Source organism: Calonectris borealis, chromosome 3, assembly GCF_964195595.1.
Source record: "Calonectris borealis chromosome 3, bCalBor7.hap1.2, whole genome shotgun sequence".
NCBI lineage: Eukaryota > Metazoa > Chordata > Aves > Procellariiformes > Procellariidae > Calonectris > Calonectris borealis.
In genome coordinates this window covers 62,652,263-62,673,270 of record NC_134314.1, presented here as the reverse complement: position 1 = coordinate 62,673,270, position 21,008 = coordinate 62,652,263, and the positions used below count along the sequence as shown (strand labels likewise).

At 38.2% G+C, this 21,008-nt stretch overlaps 1 protein-coding gene across 8 annotated transcripts in view; it reads left to right on the top strand.

The window, feature by feature from the left end:
* The window catches only part of EPB41L2 (erythrocyte membrane protein band 4.1 like 2), a 125,542-nt gene that overhangs the window by 83,186 nt on the left and 21,348 nt on the right, over positions 1–21,008 (top strand). For 7 of the 8 annotated variants that reach the window (XM_075145824.1, XM_075145823.1, XM_075145822.1 and 4 more), the window contains exons 7-13: positions 1,745–1,820; positions 3,274–3,492; positions 3,954–4,041; positions 5,643–5,795; positions 6,941–7,038; positions 13,543–13,715; positions 17,111–17,292. In XM_075145824.1, the coding sequence (XP_075001925.1) occupies positions 1,745–1,820; positions 3,274–3,492; positions 3,954–4,041; positions 5,643–5,795; positions 6,941–7,038; positions 13,543–13,715; positions 17,111–17,292 (989 nt within the window). Of the gene's footprint in view, positions 1–1,744; positions 1,821–3,273; positions 3,493–3,953; positions 4,042–5,642; positions 5,796–6,940; positions 7,039–13,542; positions 13,716–17,110; positions 17,293–18,850; positions 19,499–21,008 lie in introns of all 8 variants that reach the window. The other variant, XM_075145825.1, reaches the window with a different exon arrangement.

The window sequence follows — 21,008 nt, the reverse complement described above, 5'->3', positions numbered from 1 at the left end:
TGCAGTAGATGATGCAAGGAGGCATATTTTACCCAATTCAGTACTATATGTACATCTGATAAATTAGGCTTTCTCATTTAAGGAGTCCTGCCTTATTTTGTAAGCAAAGTTATCATTGTTCTAACAAATACTCGATAACTAGGAATATTAAGATACGCTAAAACCCTGAGCTCTCAAACGGAAATAGTGACTTAGCAGCCAGGTGGAGAATGAGGTTCACACTTAAGCAGAAACTGGAGTGCTCCAATGAATAATCATGTCTGAAAAACTGAAATAATTTTTGAAATGTTGAAAGACATTAGAAATCTTGACATAAAGCACCTCTTCACGTTTAAGAGCTGTGAAATTTTAAAACAGGATTTTTTAAATAAAATAACCTTAAACAAAAATGTCAGCACTTTTCTAGCATTATGTTGGAAATGGCATTTCAGTCTTTTTGTTGTTGTTAAAGTACACAATTTTCAAAACATGATTTATATGTGTAGGACAGATTTTTTAAGATCGTTTATTGTCCAAAATTTATCATTAACAAGCTTTATAAAATAATTACCTTTATTATCAAAGATTATTTTTGCTAGGTCTTTCAAAATATAATTTGCATTAGGAAAAAAGGGGCGAAAGACAAAATGGCTACTTAATTGTTTCGATAATATTTTGATTTCTTTTCTTATCTTTCTTCGTCATTTTTAGCAGATGTACATGGTAGTGTTACTTTCTTTATGTTTGGCAAGATATGATAAAGCTCAACTGCATTTGCTTTCAAGCAGCATGCAAAACCAAACTATTAAATTCTTTTCCTAGACTCCTATTTTGGCATTTTCTATTGCATATGTATGTCTGCATTGTACTTAATAAAATCTGTTTGAATTAGGAAAGTTCTACATTTTGTCAAGTTATTAGTACTTTCCAATGAACGTATTCCTCATGCACATAGTGTTACAATACTGGTAGATAACATTCTGAGAATGTATTTTAATTATTGATAAGTGACTTCAGCTTTCAAATCTTAAAAATTTATTTAAAACTAGAGCTATGACTAAATGCAACATTTTATGCTTTGTCAAATTATTAATCTAGTTTTAAGCATGCTTTTGTTTAAAAAAATGCATGTAGTGTTAACAATTCTAACACATGAGAATTTAAACTTAAAATATCATTGCTATTATAGTTGCTAAAGGTATTGTTTCTCAAAAAATATTTTAAAGGAGGAGTGGCTAATAGTTTTTGTCTTCCATGCATTTTTTGTGAATATGAATAATTTACTTATCTTTCTGTTGTATACAACCCAGACCTCATTTTGACATCTCATATTCATAGTTATTGTACAGTCTCTCAAACTAACAGTCAGTTTAAACAGGAGAAGACTGTTAGTCTTGGAGGAGTTGGAAATAAACACAAATTCAGTGCAAGTGCCTTTGAACACAGAATATCTTAAAAGTGTTAATATGTTATGGTAGTTTTCAAATTATAAATGTCTTCTGATATTTACATAACTTACTGTAAAACATTCTTTAAAAATAATTTTTAAGATGCTAATCTTTCACTGTATGTGTATATAAGTTACTACCTGGTGATGAAAATAACCTATGCTTCTTACTAATAAACTGTAAAAAGAGGGAAAACACTTTCTTCAAGATTTCAGTGATCTAAGATTTATATGACTGCCTAACATTTTTCAGGACGGTTCTTTCTTTGCTTGCTTCAACTTGTTTGAGATTAACAATTGGACATTTCCCATGTTTAGGTTTACCTTGGATATTCACCTTTAATGTGAAGTTTTATCCCCCTGATCCTTCACAGTTGACTGAAGACATCACTAGGTATGCATAGTTCCTAATTTTAAACTTAAAAATTACTGTTAGTCTAATTTGAAGGCCATATAAAATTTCTTCTTCAGTTTCTGGATGCCGTAATAGGTTTGGCTATTACTGTAGAATACTATAGATGTTCTTACATCAACTGCTTTTTGGAACAAGGTTGAAAAGGCAAAGTGAAAACTTCAGGAAGAAACCTGAGAAAGAAGAATTTAATGATAAGTGGGGATATGATTTGGGTGGGAGGTAAGAGCAAATGATCGTATTTGAAAGAAGCCAGTGGTTTATTGTCAGGCTGCTGCTTTATTATATAGCAAATGAGGGTGTGGAGATACTGATATTAAGAGCGAAACTCAAGGAATCCAAGGTACTTCAGTAATAATCTAGGCTAGGTTGTTGAAAACACATTAAATAAAACCATAAAACGTAATAAAAGCTGAAAAGAATTCTTTTCCAAAGTTCTTAGATAGAAAATACTTAGAATGCAGTGGTACTAGGCTCTTAAAAAGTAGCATTACAAAACTAACATAACCAGTGGGTAGAGTGCCAGGAATTGACACTCATTTTTTCAGGAGTTATGGAAAACCTAAATGCTTAGTTTCGGTTTGGACTTAGCCGACTCTGCTGAGGCAGGATATATGTTACTACACATTGCATTGGATCAGTCTTCTGCACAAAATAAGATAGTCTAAGACATTTAGTACGCTGTCTGTCTTTCAGCAAGTTGGTTGGCTTTTCAATTGCATGTTCAACCAATAAAAGCATTGCTATGGTTATAGCTTAAAGCTAAATTCCTTAAAAATCAAGCTTAACTTGTAAAACTTTTTTTTTATTTACATTAAAAATCTGTGCTATAGTAGGATGTCTACGGATTGTCAACTTGTTAAATTTGGTAGAAGACTATATGCAGTACCTGAAATATTAAATTCTAATACATACATGGTTTAAGGAAGGCAATTATGGGTTTGGTACTAAACTGGATTTCTTTTGTGTATTACATGACTTGATTAGCTCGTGAACTGCAAGGGATATAAAAATTAGAATTTTAAAGCCAAAGGGAAATGTCAAAGGAAATGCATGAGTTTTTATTTGTAAACCTTAGATACCTGCAGGCTACAACGTGAAATGAAGGAGTTCCTAAGTCAGCTTTTGTTACAAACTAGATACAGTTTTTCATTCATTTATATTGGAAATCAGAATTTTTCCTGCTCTTCACATTATTTATGAAAGTAATATCAACTCTTAAAAATGGAAGTGAAGTTTATTGTGTTGCAATAATGCTCAGATAATGTAAAGTGTAACAAATTATTAATGCATTGACTTATTTTAAAATATGCTTATATGATTACATGCATCTCGATAAATTCTGCCATATCTCTTATAAACTTGCCATTGGTAACACTTTCTCTGCTCTTGTTTTTTGTTTGTTTGTTTGTTTCCCCTTTCCTTTGTCTTGCAGGTATTTCTTGTGCCTACAGCTTCGTCAGGATATCGCTTCTGGGCGACTGCCCTGTTCTTTTGTGACTCATGCCCTCCTTGGTTCATATATCCTGCAGGCTGAGCTGGGTGATCATGACCCAGAGGAGCACCGCAGTGACTATATCAGTGAATTCCAATTTGCACCCAATCAAACTCAAGAAATGGAAGAGAAAGTAGCTGAGCTACACAAAACACACAGGTGTGTCAGATACAGTGGGATTAAATGAAATCATCATGCTTTGTCATGTTTATGTCAATTCTTTTAAGAGTATGTGTAAAACTGCTAAGCTGAAGTTACTGTTACTTTGGAAATCTTTTGCTATGTAACTAGAACCTCTTACTTTCATGTGTTCAAAAATGTCAGTTTGAAAATAGTAGCTTCACTAAGATCTCAGGAGGGAACTTTTGGAGAAAATATTTTTATCTAAGCATATGAATTAATTTAAGCAACATACAGCTAGAATGTTTTGAAAGAGTGAAGGTGGAAATCTCTACTAAAGGAATATAATATGCTCTGAAAGAACACTTTCCCTTTAGGGCAAAAATGCTATTGATACCTTACAACGGAGGTTTTTCTATGTGTCTGAATTCCAGGATTCCACTCAGTTTTGATTCTCAGTTCTTTTGTCAATAAACTCAAGGCTTATTCAATGGTTTTAGGGGCTTGACTCCAGCACAGGCGGATTCCCAGTTCCTAGAAAATGCTAAGAGACTCTCCATGTATGGAGTGGATTTACATCATGCCAAGGTATTGGGGATTGGTTTGGTTTGGTTTGGTTTTAGGATAGACGTGTTTAGTATTAAAGAAGATAGTATATATAGATTATTTTAAAAATTTCATACCCTCAATTCTTAGGTATAAGCCTTTTATCTCTTTGTCACAATAATTGCTTAGTTTACAGCTCTATCACCCTTAGAATTTATTTTAAATCTAAGTTTATTTAATGCATAGATGTATGTGCAGTTTGGAAATACTATTTTATATATGAGTAGCTAAATACATTTTAAATGTCAGATTTTTGATTCCAAGGAGATGTGGGGCTGTAAAGTAAAGCCTAAAAGAACATGTAATTATTTTTGTAATACCATGAGAGTTAAAAACAGAGGTGGGGAGGTCTTGGGGGAGGGTGTTTTTTGGTGCTTTTTCCACTCCTCTGGATAGGTCAAATAAAATTTCTAGTGGGATTTTTTTAGTTAAAAACCCAACAAACCAACTAACCAACCCCCTCCCACTCCCTCTCACAAATCCAGAATCTCAAATCATTACGAAAATTAATGCATTGTAAGCATATCAGACCTGTATTTAAAAAAGAAAATCAAGACTTTTAAGTACTGAAGAAACTTTGTTTAATTCTGTTTCATATGGAAACAATGTGCAATTGTTTTTGCAATTTTCCATAGACCTTTTCCTGTGTTCTGTTAGAAGCACTTGGAAAAAATACACTTAAATTTTTATTCACGTACATTAACTATGTCTGTAACATTTATTCATTTTTTAATGCAAGTGCAGCATGGCAGTTCACTTGGTCTGTAGTGTTTTAAGGAACTTAGATTTTTAGAGTTTTATTGGAGCTCTCTTTTGCCGTAGTGAAGTAACTGCAAGCATTAGAACTGCTGTTTGCCAGGACCCACTTGCAGCTGTTAGTTACACCAGTAAAGCAACTTTTTAATGACAGTGTTGGCATTTGATGTAGTTGATTTGTTGATGGGGAGGACATGAGATTCTGCTGTATTGTGTAGTGATACAGTGTATCAAAGCCTTATCAGTAAGTGAGTAGTTTTGTAGCCTGTAAAACTTGCATCAAACGCTGTCAGTGGAACAGAATGCTCAGAAACCTAGCCCGCCAGCACTTTGAAATCATTATGCTGACATTTTCAGCCATCTGTCCATTACTTCCTATATCTTTACTGGGATAGTAGGTGACTCTAAAAGATCACCATGATCACCAACTTGTTCAGACTTTCACTGACTGTTTTAAGTTGGAAAGGCCAGTTTTTAATTGTTCTTCTTTTAATATTTGTTGAAATTATTGGTAGCACACCCACCATACCTTTCCTTGCTTGTTAGTTGTTGACTTAGTCCCTGTGGCCAGAATATTGAAGAATTTCCCAGAACTGTGGCATATGCAACGGCATATGAGTGCCAAAGCCATTACTAGAGTCCAAAGCCTTTCCTATAAAATTAGTATACTTAGCCATTTCTGCTTTAAGAATCTCATTGTCAGGATCTTTCAGGTTTGAATATGAAACAAGTCCCAGTTACATTATTATCTCAAGGTATGCTAGCGACAATTACTTGTTTGGAATGTTATTAAACTGATTTTTATGAAATTGTCTCATACGTGATAGGATTCTGAAGGTGTGGATATCATGCTGGGTGTATGTGCTAATGGACTGCTCATTTACAAAGATAGACTCCGGATCAACCGCTTTGCTTGGCCAAAAATTCTGAAAATTTCCTATAAGCGAAGTAATTTCTACATCAAAGTCAGGCCAGCAGAAGTAAGTAGTACCTTTCTGTCTTGTTTCTTTTGTGAGATCATTTCTATCCAGCAACAAGATAACATCCGCATTTTTTTTCCCAGGTGTCCTCACAGGCTTATATTGGATTCAAGCAGAACTTAAGAGGGTTTTATTTCCCTCTTCAAATTCTACTGATTGTATTAAACACTTGTCTTGATTAGTAAATGCAAACCATAAATGCCTCCTGTAACTTTTTTTACAAGGAAAGCTAGTTACACTGGCCATGTTCACACTGCCTATAAAAACTTGCAGTCCTGGGGGAGAGCCAGCCTCTCTTCCTCTTTGGATATAATTGTTCACTAAATTTCAATGCATCTAGTTGTATGGGTGTAACCAAAGCCTGAGTTGTCCTGTAGGACGTTATAACTCTTTCTGTCAGCTGCTGTGGAAATAGTGAATTCAGCTTTCTTTTCAGATACCATTATAAGTTTGTGGGAGTCCTGAAGGAGGAGGGGTTACATTTTTAACACATTGTAACTGGAAATTTTGCAAAAAAACAAAATGTCAAACACTATAATGCTTTTTAAAATTATACTCTAAAATGTTTAAAGTAGCTTTTACTGTGTGAATAAATAAAACAAAAGAGAAGTCTAAATACCAACAGTACAATACAAACATTGTAGTTTTGTAAGCTTTGGAACACGGACGGATTGTTCTGACACTCACTGATGGTGCATGGATGTAATATTTTTGCTAACAAACTATTATATAGTGAAATGGATCAGGTAAGCTTAACACTGCAGTATGGATATCAGACTTTTGTTAAATCCAAGGAAAGTGTGCAGCACAACCTGCAGTACAATTAATTCATGCAGTTTAAAAATAAATACATTGGGCAGCTAGGTCAGAAAATTAGCAAGGAACACTAAAGTGTTATTGGATTTCTCAAAAGAGTCATTAGTACAGCTAGGAAGTGATAATGTGATTATTACCCATCATGACTACCCTGCCAAGTATAATTTTATTAAAAGGCTGGAAATCCTGATATTTTTTTTTTTTAATCTTATGAAGTCTTATGAGAGGAGAATTACAGCTTGTTACAGTAATGGAACTATCTGAACTCTGCCTGCTAGTTAATAGCCAGCTTAAGGAAATGGGTTAATTTATTTTTGGATTCTTTCCAGCTGGAACAGTTTGAGAGCACCATTGGGTTCAAACTGCCAAACCATCGGGCTGCTAAAAGGTTATGGAAGGTTTGCGTGGAGCACCATACTTTCTTCAGGTAAATGATAATTCTCTGCTTCCCCCGCTTTGCCAGGTATGCTCATATCTTTCTTTGAAAGGATATGAGGAAAAGAGAGATGATTTCCCCCCTCTTTGCCCCTTACTTCTCAGTCCAGTAACACGTCTTAGTCAGAAGACACCCTACCAATCATTGACTCCACATTACCAATTCTGAAGCTCTCAAGTACAATTAACTGTTTATTTAAACTTTCAGAGCGCTAACAGTATGGAACTAAACTAGTGATCATATGTAAAACTTGCTGAGAGATCGACTTTTCAGAGTGACCATGTAGAAAGCCACTATACTCCTTCACAAGAAGCTCTGAGGGCTTGACAGTAATCTTCATTCACTTCACTTTTCAGAATATTCTGCTGAGTGTAAATGCTTACAGCTCAATTTTTGCTTATTTATAAACTGGGCTGAGTTCACAGTCATTCTTTCAAGAACAGAGAATCACTTTAAAAACAGACTACTATTTGTTTATATAATAATTCATAACTTTCTTTGCATTTTTCCCCAATAACTGATAAACATAAAATTCTGAATTGGTCATTGAAACTGTGGTCTATTTGTAAACGAGCACTTTAACAATAAGCCACAGAGTTGTCTCTCTTTCGAATTCCTCCATTGAAAAGGAATTTGAAAAATCTTCATTTGATTTTTATAATAGCACAAACTCCATGAGGGAGTGCATGTGCCCCTAGGAATCACAGATTTAGGTTGAATCTGTTATGCATTGAATAGGCATTGAATCTGAGTTTCTTGCTTCAAATAAGCACGGTAACTAGGGTATGTAAAAGGTAAGCTTTCTCCTTCAGCAGCCTGGTTTTTTATTTTAAAAAAGCAATTGTGTTTTAAGGTAGATGCAATCCTGTCTCTGCATACTAGTCTAAGCTGAATATTCTTGCTAGACTGAGACCTTCAAAGAACTTGGGGAACATGAGACCTAAGCAGTTCATTACTGGAACTCTCTCACTGGATGGTTTTCAGTATTCAGATTTTCTTGGAGTGTAGAATATTCTTGAATGCAATATTAGAATTTGTGCTGAGATTGGCAGTCAGTCTCAAAATGCTTAATTTAGAAGCACTTCCTGAAATCCTGGTCAAAGATTTTTTTTTTCATGTTTGATATAATTCATTGGTTAGGTTTATTAAGATACATAGTCCACCATTCTGTTCTTTAAAATTTGAAATCTGCTTTGGCTGGTGATATCCGTAACCACCAATAGCATGCAGTTCTGTCTGCAATGAAAAGTTTATCAACACTCTTCAAATAACTCATGCAGTGGTTTGTTTTGCTGGGAAACTGTATTTCCTAATTTTATAGTAATAAAATGGACCTGGGAAAAAAAAATCTTATGGAAATCAAAAATCCTAAACTGAGAACTACCATTTGCAAATATAAGTTTCCAGGAGTGTTAATAAGCATTAGATAATCTTACTACAGAAATTCTGACATAATAAAAATAATTGGATTTTATCCCAATCAGAAGTGGCTTTTCCTAACCAGGAATGACATTATAATGAGAATTATGTAACAAATACTTGAATCATTCTGTGAAATCCACATACTCCACTGATGTCATCAGACAGAAAATCCTCAGAACCTCTCATCCTGATATAAAACCAGTAAAATAAATCCAGCTCTGTTTTTCCCCGAAGATAAAAAACAGAAGGCAATTGCTACAGTCCAAGAGACTATAGCTCTTTCAGAGCATGTATAAAGCTTGTGTGTGATACCACAGAAAATTGTATTCAATGTAGACGTACATTTTTAGCATCCAGATCTCTTAGCATGCCCTATATAACATTGTAAGATTCCTTGTGTTGTCTTTTGCAATGTTTCAGTTTTTCTCAAATAATTACATTAAGATCCATCTTCTTATAATGTATGGGAAATTCAGCCAGCATATGAAGTTATTTATAAAAATTTGTAATGAACTATATTGAAAATGACAGCCAAAAGGCATTGGATTTACTGGTATCAGCTCACCCTTATAGGATTCCAGTAACAGTTTCAAAGAGCAACAATCTACTTTAAGAAATACAGTCAGACTATGTATCTACATTAATCTTTTGAGGTAAGCTTATTCTGCAACTCTGGGTCTTAACCAATCGCTGCAGAAACCTGCTTATAATTCTGCTTTATGATGTTTTAATTGAAATTTTCATGATTGTTTCAGTGTTTCCTCAGAATGTCTTAAAATGGTAAAAGCATAGTCTTCAGTTATTTTATGTAATTAAGCTTGTAATACAAAAAAATCCATCCAAATGCCCTTAATCAGGAAGTAATTAGTTCTCTTGTTTTTTCCACATTAAAAGATTAAAAGTTTATCTCTGCAGGGTGGAAGATAAAAATGGCAGTTAATACTGTAGCCTTGCCAAGACTGGAAAAGAACAGAAAGAACCTTGGAAAAACCCTCTTAGCCTTCTTCCTCTTAATGCATAATGCACTCTCTCTTGGAAATAATGTGGAGAAATAAATTGTCACAAAGATTGCATAAAGCTGTTTCATAGAAGCAGTGAAAGTGAAGCTCCAGATACTTGTGATTTTATTATATAAGTGGCCTTAGTACAGAAGAGTGGCTTAGTCTGTCTTGAATTCTGTTTTCTTTAAAAATGTGTTGGAACAGATTAGGATTCAGGTGCATGCATATGCAATTTAGGCATGCAGGATTGGGTCCTTCTGGCTAGCACTCTGACAAAGCCATAAACATCCTCTCAGAGAAAACAGTAACTTTCTACCTAGCTCACCATTCTTTTTGCTAAGTATCCAAAAATTCTTCAGTTTTGCTGAAATATCTTTAGAATGACTGTCAGTTTTCAGAACCCACCACTGGATAGTCTTAACGTTATGTTGGATCGGATTCCACTGACACAGATATTCCCTGTGCGAACGCTTCAAAAGAGTAGAACAAAGTCCGCATACTTTTAAGTCTTGCTTGCCCATCTGTGCCATCCTAAGTACAAAGGGTACAAGTAGTTGCTGGTTCTGCTTGAAAGAAGCTGAAGTTAAGTGAGCTTCTCATTCTTTGCAAATCCTCAAATCAAAAGGCTCTATCTGTAATATTCTGATGGCTTTATACAGAGGGAGAATAGGCCATGGAGACTGCCATGCTGGGTAAGCATGTATCTGCAACACTATGTTGATCCAAGGAGCAACATCAAAGACTTTTCTAGAGAAGCTGAGAAAAGTTCCTGCAGTGATGACTGTTTATCCTATCGGCAAGGATGCCACTGGAACAAACAGTACCCTCAGTGTTGAATCATAGAATTATAGAATCGTTAAGGTTGGAAAAGACCTCTGAGATCATTGAGTCCAACCGTCAACCCAACACCACCATACCCACTACACCATGTCCCTAAGCGCCTCATCTACACGTCTTTTAAATACTTCCAGGGATGGTGACTCAACCACTTCCCTGGGCAGCCTGTTCCAAGGCTTGACCACTCTTTCAGTAAAGAAATTTCTCCTAATGTCCAGTCTAAATCTCCTTTGGCGCAACTTGAGGCCATTTCCTCTCGTCCTATCACTTGTTACTTGGCAGAAGAGACCAACACCCACCTCGCTACAACCTCCTTTCAGGTAGTTGTAGAGTGCGATGAGGTCTCCCCTCAGCCTCCTCTTCTCCAGGCTAAACAACCCCAGTTCCCTCAGCCGCTCCTCATAAGGCTTGTGCTCCAGGCCCTTCACCAGCTTCGTTGCCCTTCTCTGGACACGCTCCAACACCTCCATGTCCTTCTTGTAGTGAGGGGCCCAAAACTGAACACAGTATTCGAGGTGCGGCCTCACCAGTGCCGAGTACAGGGGCACGATCACCTCCCTGCTCCTGCTGGCCACACTATTTCTGATACAGGCCAGGATGCCGTTGGCCTTCTTGGCCACCTGGGCACACTGCTGGCTCATGTTCAGATTTAACTCCGTTGACCACAACTCTCTGGGCTCGGCCGTCCAGCCAGTTTTTTACCCCGCGAAGAGTGCACCTGTCTAGGCCGTGAGCCACCAGCTTCTCTAGGAGAATGCCATGGGAGACAGTGTCAAAGGCTTTACTGAAGTCCAGGGAGACCACATCCACAGCCTTTCCCTCACCCACTAGGTGGGTCACCTGGTCACAGAAGGAGACCAGGTTGGACAAGCAGGACCTGCCTTCCACGAACCTGTGCTGGCTGGGCCTGATCCCCTGGTTGTCCCGGACATGGCTCGTGAGCACCCTCAAAACAAACCGCTCCATAATCTCCCCCGGCACCGAGGTCAGGCTGACCAGCCTGTAGTTCCCCAGATCCTCCTTCCGGCCCTTCTTGTAGATGGGCGTCACATTGGCAAGCCTCCAGTCGTCCAGGACCTCCCCAGTTAACCAGGACTGCTGGTAAATGATGGAGAGTGGCTTGGCAAGCTCCTCCGCCAGCTCCCTCAGTACCCTCGGGTGGATCCCATCCGGCCCCATAGACTTGTGAATGTCCATGTGGCATAGCAGGTCATTAACTTCTTCCTCTTGGATTATGGGGGGTTTATCCTGCTCGCTGTCCCTGTCTTCCAGCTCAGGGGGCTGACTACCCTGAGGATAACTGCTCTGACTATTAAAGACTGAGGCAAAGAAGGCATTGAGTACCTCAGCCTTTTCCTCGTCCTCGGTGGCAACGTTCCCCCCCGCATCCAATAGAGGATGGAGAGTCTCCTTGGCTCTCCTTTTGTCATTAATATACTTGAAAAAGCATTTTTTGTTGTCTCTCACGACAGTGGCCAGGTTGAGTGCTAGCTGGGCTTTTTGCCTTTCTAATTTCCTCTTTGCACGACGTAACGAGATCCCTGAATTCTTCTTGAGTTGCCTGCCTCTTCTTCCAAAGGTGATAAACTCTCCTTTTTTCCCTGAGTCCCAGCCAGAGCTCCCCATTCAGCCAGGCCGGTCGTCTTCCCCGCCCGTTCTTCTTACGGCACATGGGGACAGCCCGCTCCTGCGCCTTTAAGGCTTCCTTCTTGAAGAACGTCCAGCCTTCCTGGACCCCTTTGCCCTTCAGGACTGTCTCCCAAGGGACCCTCTCGACCCGTGTCCTGAGCAGGCCAAAGTCCGCCCTCCGGAAGTCCATGGTAGTGCTTTTGCTGGCCCCCTCCTTACTTCACCAAGTATTGAGTATTCTATCATTTCATGGTCGCTAAGCCCAAGCCGGCCTCCGACCACCACATCTCCCACCAGCCCTTCTCTGTTCGTGAACAGCAGGTCAAGTGAGGCACCTCCCTTAGTGGGCTCGCTTACCAGCTGCGTCAGGAAGTTATCCTCCACACACTCCAGGAACCTCCTCGACTGTTTCCTCTCTGCCGTGTGGTATTTCCAGCAGACGTCCGGAAAGTTGAAGTCCCCCACGAGAACAAGGGCTAGCGACTGTGAGACATCTGCCAGCCTCTGGTAGAATATTTTGTCTGCCTGCTCGTCCTGGCTAGGTGGTCTATAACAGACTCCCAGCAGGATATCTGCCTTGTTGGCCTTCCGCCTCATCCTCACCCAGAAGCACTCGACCTCGTTATCACTACCATTGAGCTCTAGACAGTCGAAGCACTCCCTAACATACAGGGCTACTCCACCGCCTCTCCTTCCTCGCCTGTCCCTTCTGAAGAGCTTATAGCTTGAAGCTGATGGCTTAGATTTCAAAAACAAAGTACAAGCAATGAGGGTTAGATGAATAATAGCCTGAAGTCCTCACACTGAAGGAAATTCGGGGAGGTATAGAGGACCCATCTCTTCAAACTCATGTGGTGTCAAAAAGTGCTGGACAAAGCAGAATCCCTCATAGCAAATTTTGCCACATTGTTACTTAGACTTTCTGACATTAACTCTATCACTTAGGTACAAACATACATACCCCGCATTAATAGTACTTGTAACTGTATATCTTTTTCACTCTTCTCACGGTATGCTTTTTTCCTTCCCCTTCCTTATATCCAGCAAGCATCAACTTACAGAAATCTGTAAATGACATTGTAAAGAAACTGGAGTCTGAATCTAGCTTGTTAAACTTCTTACTGTTGGGTCACAACTCTCCAGCCATCTCAATCTTTTCTTCACTTGATACAGCCTTCTACGCAGCTTTGAGATGCCATTCCCTAAGTTTGAGGAATAGCAGCTGCTGTGGAATTGGGATAAGTGATATAAGTGACATTCTAAGGAGAGAGATCTGAGGGGTATTCTACATGGACCTGTAATGGCCTCAGCTTTCTAGAAAAAATACCATTTAACCAAGATAGCACCAAAACATAAGGATCCCAGATGCTTAGTCATACTGTGGAAAATGTGATGGTTATCAACATCACTTCAATTCCAGCTGCAAATAATAAATAACGTGTTGCTTTAGGAGTTCTTCTCAGAGCTTATGGTAGAATCCTTTCTTGGAGTGCATAAATCATGCATGGTGAACTAAAGTTGAAATATAATAAGTAGCTTTAAAGTACCTCATTAAATACATAAAATAAAGCCTTTTTAAGTGACTTTCCTCATATTTACTTTTCAGACTGGTATCACCAGAACAGCCTCCAAAAGCAAAGTTTCTAACCTTGGGTTCCAAGTTCCGCTACAGTGGACGTACACAAGCACAGACACGACAGGCTAGCAACCTCATAGACAGACCAGCTCCGTACTTTCAGCGCACTTCAAGTAAACGTGTTTCCAGGAGCCTTGATGGAGGTATGAAATTTGACTTACTTCTTCAGTGTAATGATTACATTATGTGTTGTCACTCTCATCTGCCCAGTATTCAAAAATGTTGACATTATGGATGGCCAGAATGTCAATTGACAAATCTATGAATTTCAATTTCTGATGGGTGATGTGAGGAGTAGCCACTTTGGTTACTCGTCAATTTTAGGTGACCTAAACAGTAAGTTAAGTCACTGTCTAAATTGTACAGCACTGCTGTAAATATATAGAGGATTCTATATTGGACATACAGCATCTGTGTTCACTACTCATATCTATTTTACGGGATAGGCATGCACTATATGCTGTTGATTAGAATTGTTTGGTCAGTGGCATCTTTTGGGCTCTGGGTTGGCCTGAGTGCCTCTCTACAGCAAATAGAAAAGGCAGAACAAGATTTTTTCTTCTAGTTTTGTATCATTTTGTTCAGTATATTTTTATCCTAGTATATTTATTAGTTACTTCTGTGTTTAGTTAACATGTTTTATGTTGAAGTTGTTTGAATAGCTAAAATTTTTGTGTCGTTACTGGTGCCTGGTCTCTTTGAGCAGAAATACCTTCTGGTTTCCTTTACTGGAAACAGGCATGCTTTCCAAAGGCAGGTATAGCAGCAATATGTGTGAGAGATGTAGAAGCACATGTTTTACTCTAAATCACTTCTGAAATAAATATAAGGTAGAAAAATTCTTCAGAAAAATGATGTGAAGCTTGACTTTTATTCTAGTGAAGTTATGTATGTCTGAATCTAAGTGAACTGTGACAATGGTATGACTTCAGCTACAATTCAGCTGTTACCTTTACCTTTTTTTCTCCAAAAATCTTTTACTTAGAAGACTCTTACTTTTGCAAATATTCATTCTTCTCTACTGGGACAAATGAGCAAACTGTGACACTTGCTTGAGAAACCTACAACGTCTTACCTTCAACCTAAGCAAAAGTAAGAGGCAAAAGTGCTTGTGCTGGTAGTGCGTGATGAGTCCTTGCAGCAACCAAAAGACTCGTCACCACATCAGTGTTACTGTCTGAGTTGGTTTTAGTTCCTGTGCTTCTTTTGGTTAGAAACAGTTTGATTTCGCCCAGCTCTCAGAGATTGTATCAGCAAGCCCTTCTGAGATCCCTTGCATATCATCTGAAGAATACAGAGGTGTATGCATGTGTGTTCAGGCCCAAACTTTCACTCTTACGGAGCCATCACAGTCAAAATTTTGAGCATGATGAAACATCGCTCTTGGTTTTCCTTTTTTTCCCCTTAATCATCTTTGGTTTCATCTCAAATGAAACCAGCTATTCCTGGCAGCATTTAAGGCATCTTGCTGGTGTTGCCATCTGCAGGCTGTAACAGTTTTAAACTGTGTTCATTCAAAGTCAAACTTAAATACTGTTCTTTCTTCAGGCAGTAGTCCAGATGTAGGTTCAGACTGTGAGCGAGCTTGCACTTTGCCTCTCCTTTGTGAGCAGCATGTTCAGTGCCATTGTTCATCCCAAATACCTGGAGCTGCATACTCATCCTTGTAGGGGTTACTCTTGCTCCACTCCCACCTCACCCTCACTGGGTGAGGGACTGCAGCGTGCTGGAGGAATGGACTGAAAGGAACCTTACGAAATTCAACAAAAATAAATGCAAAGTCCTGCATCTGAGGAGGAGTAACACCATACAGCAGTACATGCTGGGGGACCAACTGCACTGAAAGCAGCTTTGCAGAAAAGGATCTGGGGACTCCCGCTGGACAAGTTGAATAGGACTCAACAGTGTGCCCTTACAGCAAAGGCAGCCAACTGTATCTTGGGCTGTATTAGCAAGAGCATAGCCAGCACATTAGAATAAATTATTATTCCTCTCTATTCAGTACTTTCTGAAGACCATATCTGGAGTACTGTGTCCATCTTTGGGCTCCCCAGTATTAGACGGGCATTGACATACTGCAGTGAGCCCAATAAGGGCCCACCAAGCTGGGCCCATGATATATGAGGAGAGGCTGAGGGAACTGTGGTCGTCAGATTTAAGAAGAGAAGCTGTAGTGATATATTGCGGTCTACAGCTACCTACAGGGAAGGTATAGAACAGACAGAGCCACGCTTTTCTCGGAGGTGCCCAGTGATAAGGCAATAGGGAGTGCCTGCAAATTGAGACACAGCAAATTTCACTTAGAAATAAGATTTTTTTTTTTGTTTAAAAAACCTTGGATGTGCTCAAAACTCAACTGGACGAGTCCCTGAGCAACCTAGTCTAATTGGACCTGCTCTGAGCAGGGGGTTGGACTAGCTGACCTCTAGATGTTCCTTCCAACCTAAATTATTCCATGGTTTGTCAAGTTACTTGTGGAGGGACTTATACCCAAGAAATGTTCTATTTGCCACCCAAGAAGGGATCAGAAGCTTAAATTGCAGAACTTACTACTTAGAGAGGCCTTGAAAGCCCAACATCCCAAATCCCACATTTGCCATTAGCTGGCCTTGGCTTCTTAGCAGCTTAAGAGAGTCCCTGATGCGGAGCTGAGACTGCTTTCAAAAGAGGATATCCCTCAAAGGTACTCCAAGAAACGCCTCTTCCTCTCAACTTCCTACACCTTGGCTTTGTAAAGTCAAGGCGTATGGAGGTATTAGAGAAGATTGCTAAATGAATTAAGTTTATATCAAAGTTGTGTTTTTTAAAGCTGCTTAATTTAATGAATTCTCCTGTATTTCATTACAACTATTTTGACTGAGCCAGTCATCCTGATTTAAAAAAAAAAAAAGCCATCCTGTTCATTAATCCTATTATGCTGAATCAAATAAGAGAAAAAACTAATTTGAGGCCTTTCACTCTCTTGTCCTTTGACTATATTCAAGTACACATATTCAGTATTTCCCCTTTCCATTTTTTCACAAACATATAGGGAGGAAGAGTCTTACTTTCACTGAGCTGTTGTTTCTGCAGTTTTGCTAAGGTTGCAGAATAAAAATACTGTGACAGTTATATGCATAGCTATTTCTATATTGCATTAAAACAGTCCTCTCAAAATAGTGAATTTCCACAAAACACTGTTGCCTATTTCTCTCTTTTGTTATGGTGATTTACATAGTCACAAGAACAGTACCTTCAATTTGTCTTCCAAGACTAATCAGAAAGGTGATAATTAAACACCTACCTGATATTGTGAGGGGTTTTTTTCCTTGCATAGTAAGTGCACATTATATGACAAGGGTACATTGCTGTTCATATCAGTGCAATGAGAACCATAGACTTTTTGCAAAGCCAGGAAGCTGAAAAATATTGTATCACTCAGTAATCAGCCTGTATTGCTCATTACTGACATCACCATAAAATCATTTTGTTAAGAAATCTTAAAACAAAAATGTTCCAACTTACCCCAATTAACCAAAATTATTTTGTTCTCTAATAGCTCCCATGGGTATCTCAGATCAAAGTCTGCTAAGAGACTTCCCTGCTACTGGACAGCAGGCTGCTGGAGATAAAATCATTGACATTGAAGCTGCTGGTCAGGCCAAGTTAAAAGAAAGTGGCAGAGAAGAAGATGAAAGCCCAGTCAAAACTCCACAATTAGAATTGACTCAGGATGGAAAGGTATGGCTGACTTTCACACCAAAATTATTTGTTCATGTGGTGTGTGTCCATGTGTGGTTATTTAATGCCTCTCACTTCTGAGCATCATACAGAACACCATATTAAAATATTAAAGGAAAATTGCCAAGTGCTTTCTGTAGGTTTAACTTAATGTAAGTGTATGTAAGCAAAAAAGAATACAAACTTCTGAATGGCATTGACTTAGGGTTTCTTTTATTGCTATAAATTTAATTTGAATTCTTAGTAAGCTTGCATGATTTCTTGAAAAAAATGTTTCAAAGTGTAAATAATGTTTTATTAATTTTCTTAGTTTATTTAGACTTTAAAAAAAATTGTTAGTATATCCACAGTTGTGTACATTCTACAAAGTTGGGTATATTATAACTGTGTTTAATTACCATAGATAACAGTATTGTTTTAGTAGCCATTGCAGAATTATTTCATCCTTTATAAACTTGTATGTTGACTGAGGTGTAGATTTCTGTGAAAAGTTGAGTACTTTGGTCTGTTCCTGTTGCAAACAACCATTGACTTGTCTTGTTTCTTTGAGCTACTGGGGGAATAAGTCAAAAAATTAAATTTAGATCTTCTTTGATTTGATGTAAAAATTTCCTTCCAAATTGTCAGCTAAAATCTGCTGCTGATCTCTCTCTTGGAGATCATTTCTTTTTCTGGAAGTTCTGCAGAACTTTCTTTCATATTTAAAGAGTAATTTTGTTTTTAAACATTTTTGCAAGTTAGCTACCCATTTGATTCCTAGGGGGATTGCTGAGTTTCTCTGTGCGGTTCACATGTTCCCACTGCATTCAAGTGTAGGAAGGGAACAAATACCAACAGTTGCATTTTTTTTGTTTGCTGGCAAGTTGAAATAATTTTGAATTAGTCTAGGAAAAATGCACACACAGAGTTTCTTTATGGGAGAAAAATGATAAATCAATTACTACGTTTTGACTTTGAGTTTGGTAAAATGGTGATACTCCCTTGTTTTCAAAGTGGCAGTGTCTTTCAATATTTTAACCAAAAGAAGAAAAAAAAAGCAGTATTCTGGGAAGTTGTTCCAGGAAGCTGTTCAGTAAGGTTTTTGTTACACATGCCAATTCTGTGAACAGCTTTCTTTCCCCCCTAGCACAGATACTTCTTTTCCTTTCTGGCTCTTTTTAAGCCTCTCTTAGAGGAAATGGTTTTAAACCCAAGAATGAAAGTGCCAGCTTGTCTTTCGTGTACTGCACTGTCCCCTGACCTTTCTGCCAAAGCTTTGAATGTCTGTCCGCTTCCATCTGTTGTAAGTGACTATTACAGTTCAGAAGTGCACAGTTCTTTACAGCCTGAGAACAAAACATTCGTACTGGGTTTCTTTCATAATCCACAGAAGTAAACAAGTTGGCTGCTTGTAAAACACAAGGGGATTTCTATTTTTATTTGGCATTTCTGTTGCATTAGCAGAGCTATCCCTGCTTCTAAGTAAAAATTTTCACTAACTAATAATTTCTTTTTTTTCCTTCTTCTTGTGCCTTCAAACCTGCATTTTGTTGTGCTTTCATTTTCCACTTGTGCACAGAATTTTTTTCTCCAGCTCACTCATGTACACCCACCATCACCACCCATTCATTCTGTGTCATCCCATCTCACAAACCTGTCACCTGTCCCTGAGATGGACATACTTTCAGATATTTCAGAGGAAGATCCTTTTGGGGAGCCCCTCCTTACCATCCCAGACATCTTGGAGTGCAATTCCATGAAAGAAACACCAGATCATAATAAAACCAAAATAGCTTCACTGAATAATATCTTTGAATTTATGAGACCCCTAGCTAGGCAAGGCTCCCCTGCTGCGGAGGGAAAAATACATACAAATGACTACAAAAGCACCGAGTTATGTGTCTCATTCAGCTTTATCAGATGCTTTTCTTTTAGTTTCCGTTCACTGCTTGATGAGGATGGTTATATTACTTTTCCTAGCCTTCCTGATGTTTGCATCTCTTTCCTCCCACCTGGCCTTCAGCACTATATTCCTATTACCTCTCCTTCCTTCATCCCCTCTTTTCTCCTTATCTTTGTGCTGCTTCTGTCTGCTTTCCAGTCTATTCCTTTTTCACTTACATTTTCCCTTCCTCTCACTCTGTCCCTCTGCTACCTGGAGTCTAAGGCGACTTCCTTTAGTGCCTCTAATGACAATGACCTGAATGACAAAGCAGAGGAAGAGGAGGTGTGTAATTTTCTTGCTTAAATGTTGACACTTGCACATAGCTTTTATGCTTGTTCTCCCAGAGGCTTGCTCAGTTTTGCACACTTCCTAGTATAGGGATATGTCTATATACATGCCTGTATATATAAAAATACATACACACACACGTGTATATCTACATCTTTCTAACTTTTCTCATTTGTGAAAAATTGCCATTGCAGGATTTTTAGTCAATAGATAGCTGGTGGGTTTTCTGCCTGAATTCCTACAGCATGCTTAATTTCATTAGATTTCACAGATACTGAGCTGCAGTTAGAGTTGCTTTGTAGTTCAAAATGTTTACGAGCACATAAATCTGAATACTGAAAGTGCTGTGTAATAATAGATATATTATTACTTGATACTGTTTGCAAGTTGTGCTACTTGTACTATGAGTTTGTGTTAAAATGCATGTCTCCTGCGTGCATTGACTGGAACACACCTCTCCAAAGTTCTGTTTAGATCTGAAAAGTGAAATTCCTAAAAGCTGAATTCAGAAAACTGTGAATGCTTTAAAATCAGCTTTTTTGTTATTCTAGATTTCAGATGTTTCTGCTCTATAAGGGTGTGTGCAAAGTTGAGTCTGTCCAAGACACTTTTTTTTTTTCTTAAGTGCTTTGATTAATCTCTAACAGCAGTTAAGGTGGATACTGATTTCATTCATTAGCTGGGATTGCAGGTTGTGTCAGACTTTAATCACTGGAGTCTGAACATTCTTTGAAATACACTGTTAAAATTGCTGAACAGAAGCCTCAGTCACACTAATACATTGCTCTGATCATCTGGAGTGGTTGACAAAATGCCTCCTTTCCTTATGTCTGCTGTGCATGTTACAGCAATACCACTAGAAAAAGGTGGTTTATTTTGATCTTCAAAGGAAATATGAAACCAAATATTATAGAATCAAACAGGGGGAGAGCCTGTTCAATGTTACATGTAACAAAGTTTGTTGTACTGATTAAATCAATACAATGTACATATTAAAACCACGCTAAATATGACATGATGCCATTAAAAACACCAATCTAAGTTTAAAATAATGAAAAACATGACTTCAAAGACTTTCTCAATTTTTCTGTAACGTAATTCAATCCATCATTTGTAATATAAAGTTGCAGAAAATAGAACCCCAGATAAGTGAGAAATGAATAAAAATGCGATATGTACCACATTATGTGTGCATTCACACAGAATCCGAAATGCAACAGTATGTGCAATAAGTAAACCCCTCTTCAAATTTATGTACTTGCACAGTGTTGACTTCTAAATGCATCCTTTCCTAAGATTAGCAGTTGATATTTGTACCTGTGGAAAGACGGGGAAGTGGTTTGCTTTTTGAAGAATGTTGTTCCTTAAAGGCATTCAGAATACTTGTAGGTAAGATATGAAGATTAGCTATCATTTCCAAAAGAGAGCATTGCAGTTTGAGGAAGAATATATTCACCTAAAAAGGGGGGTGGGATGCAAATAACTCATCCCAAGCCAACAACAT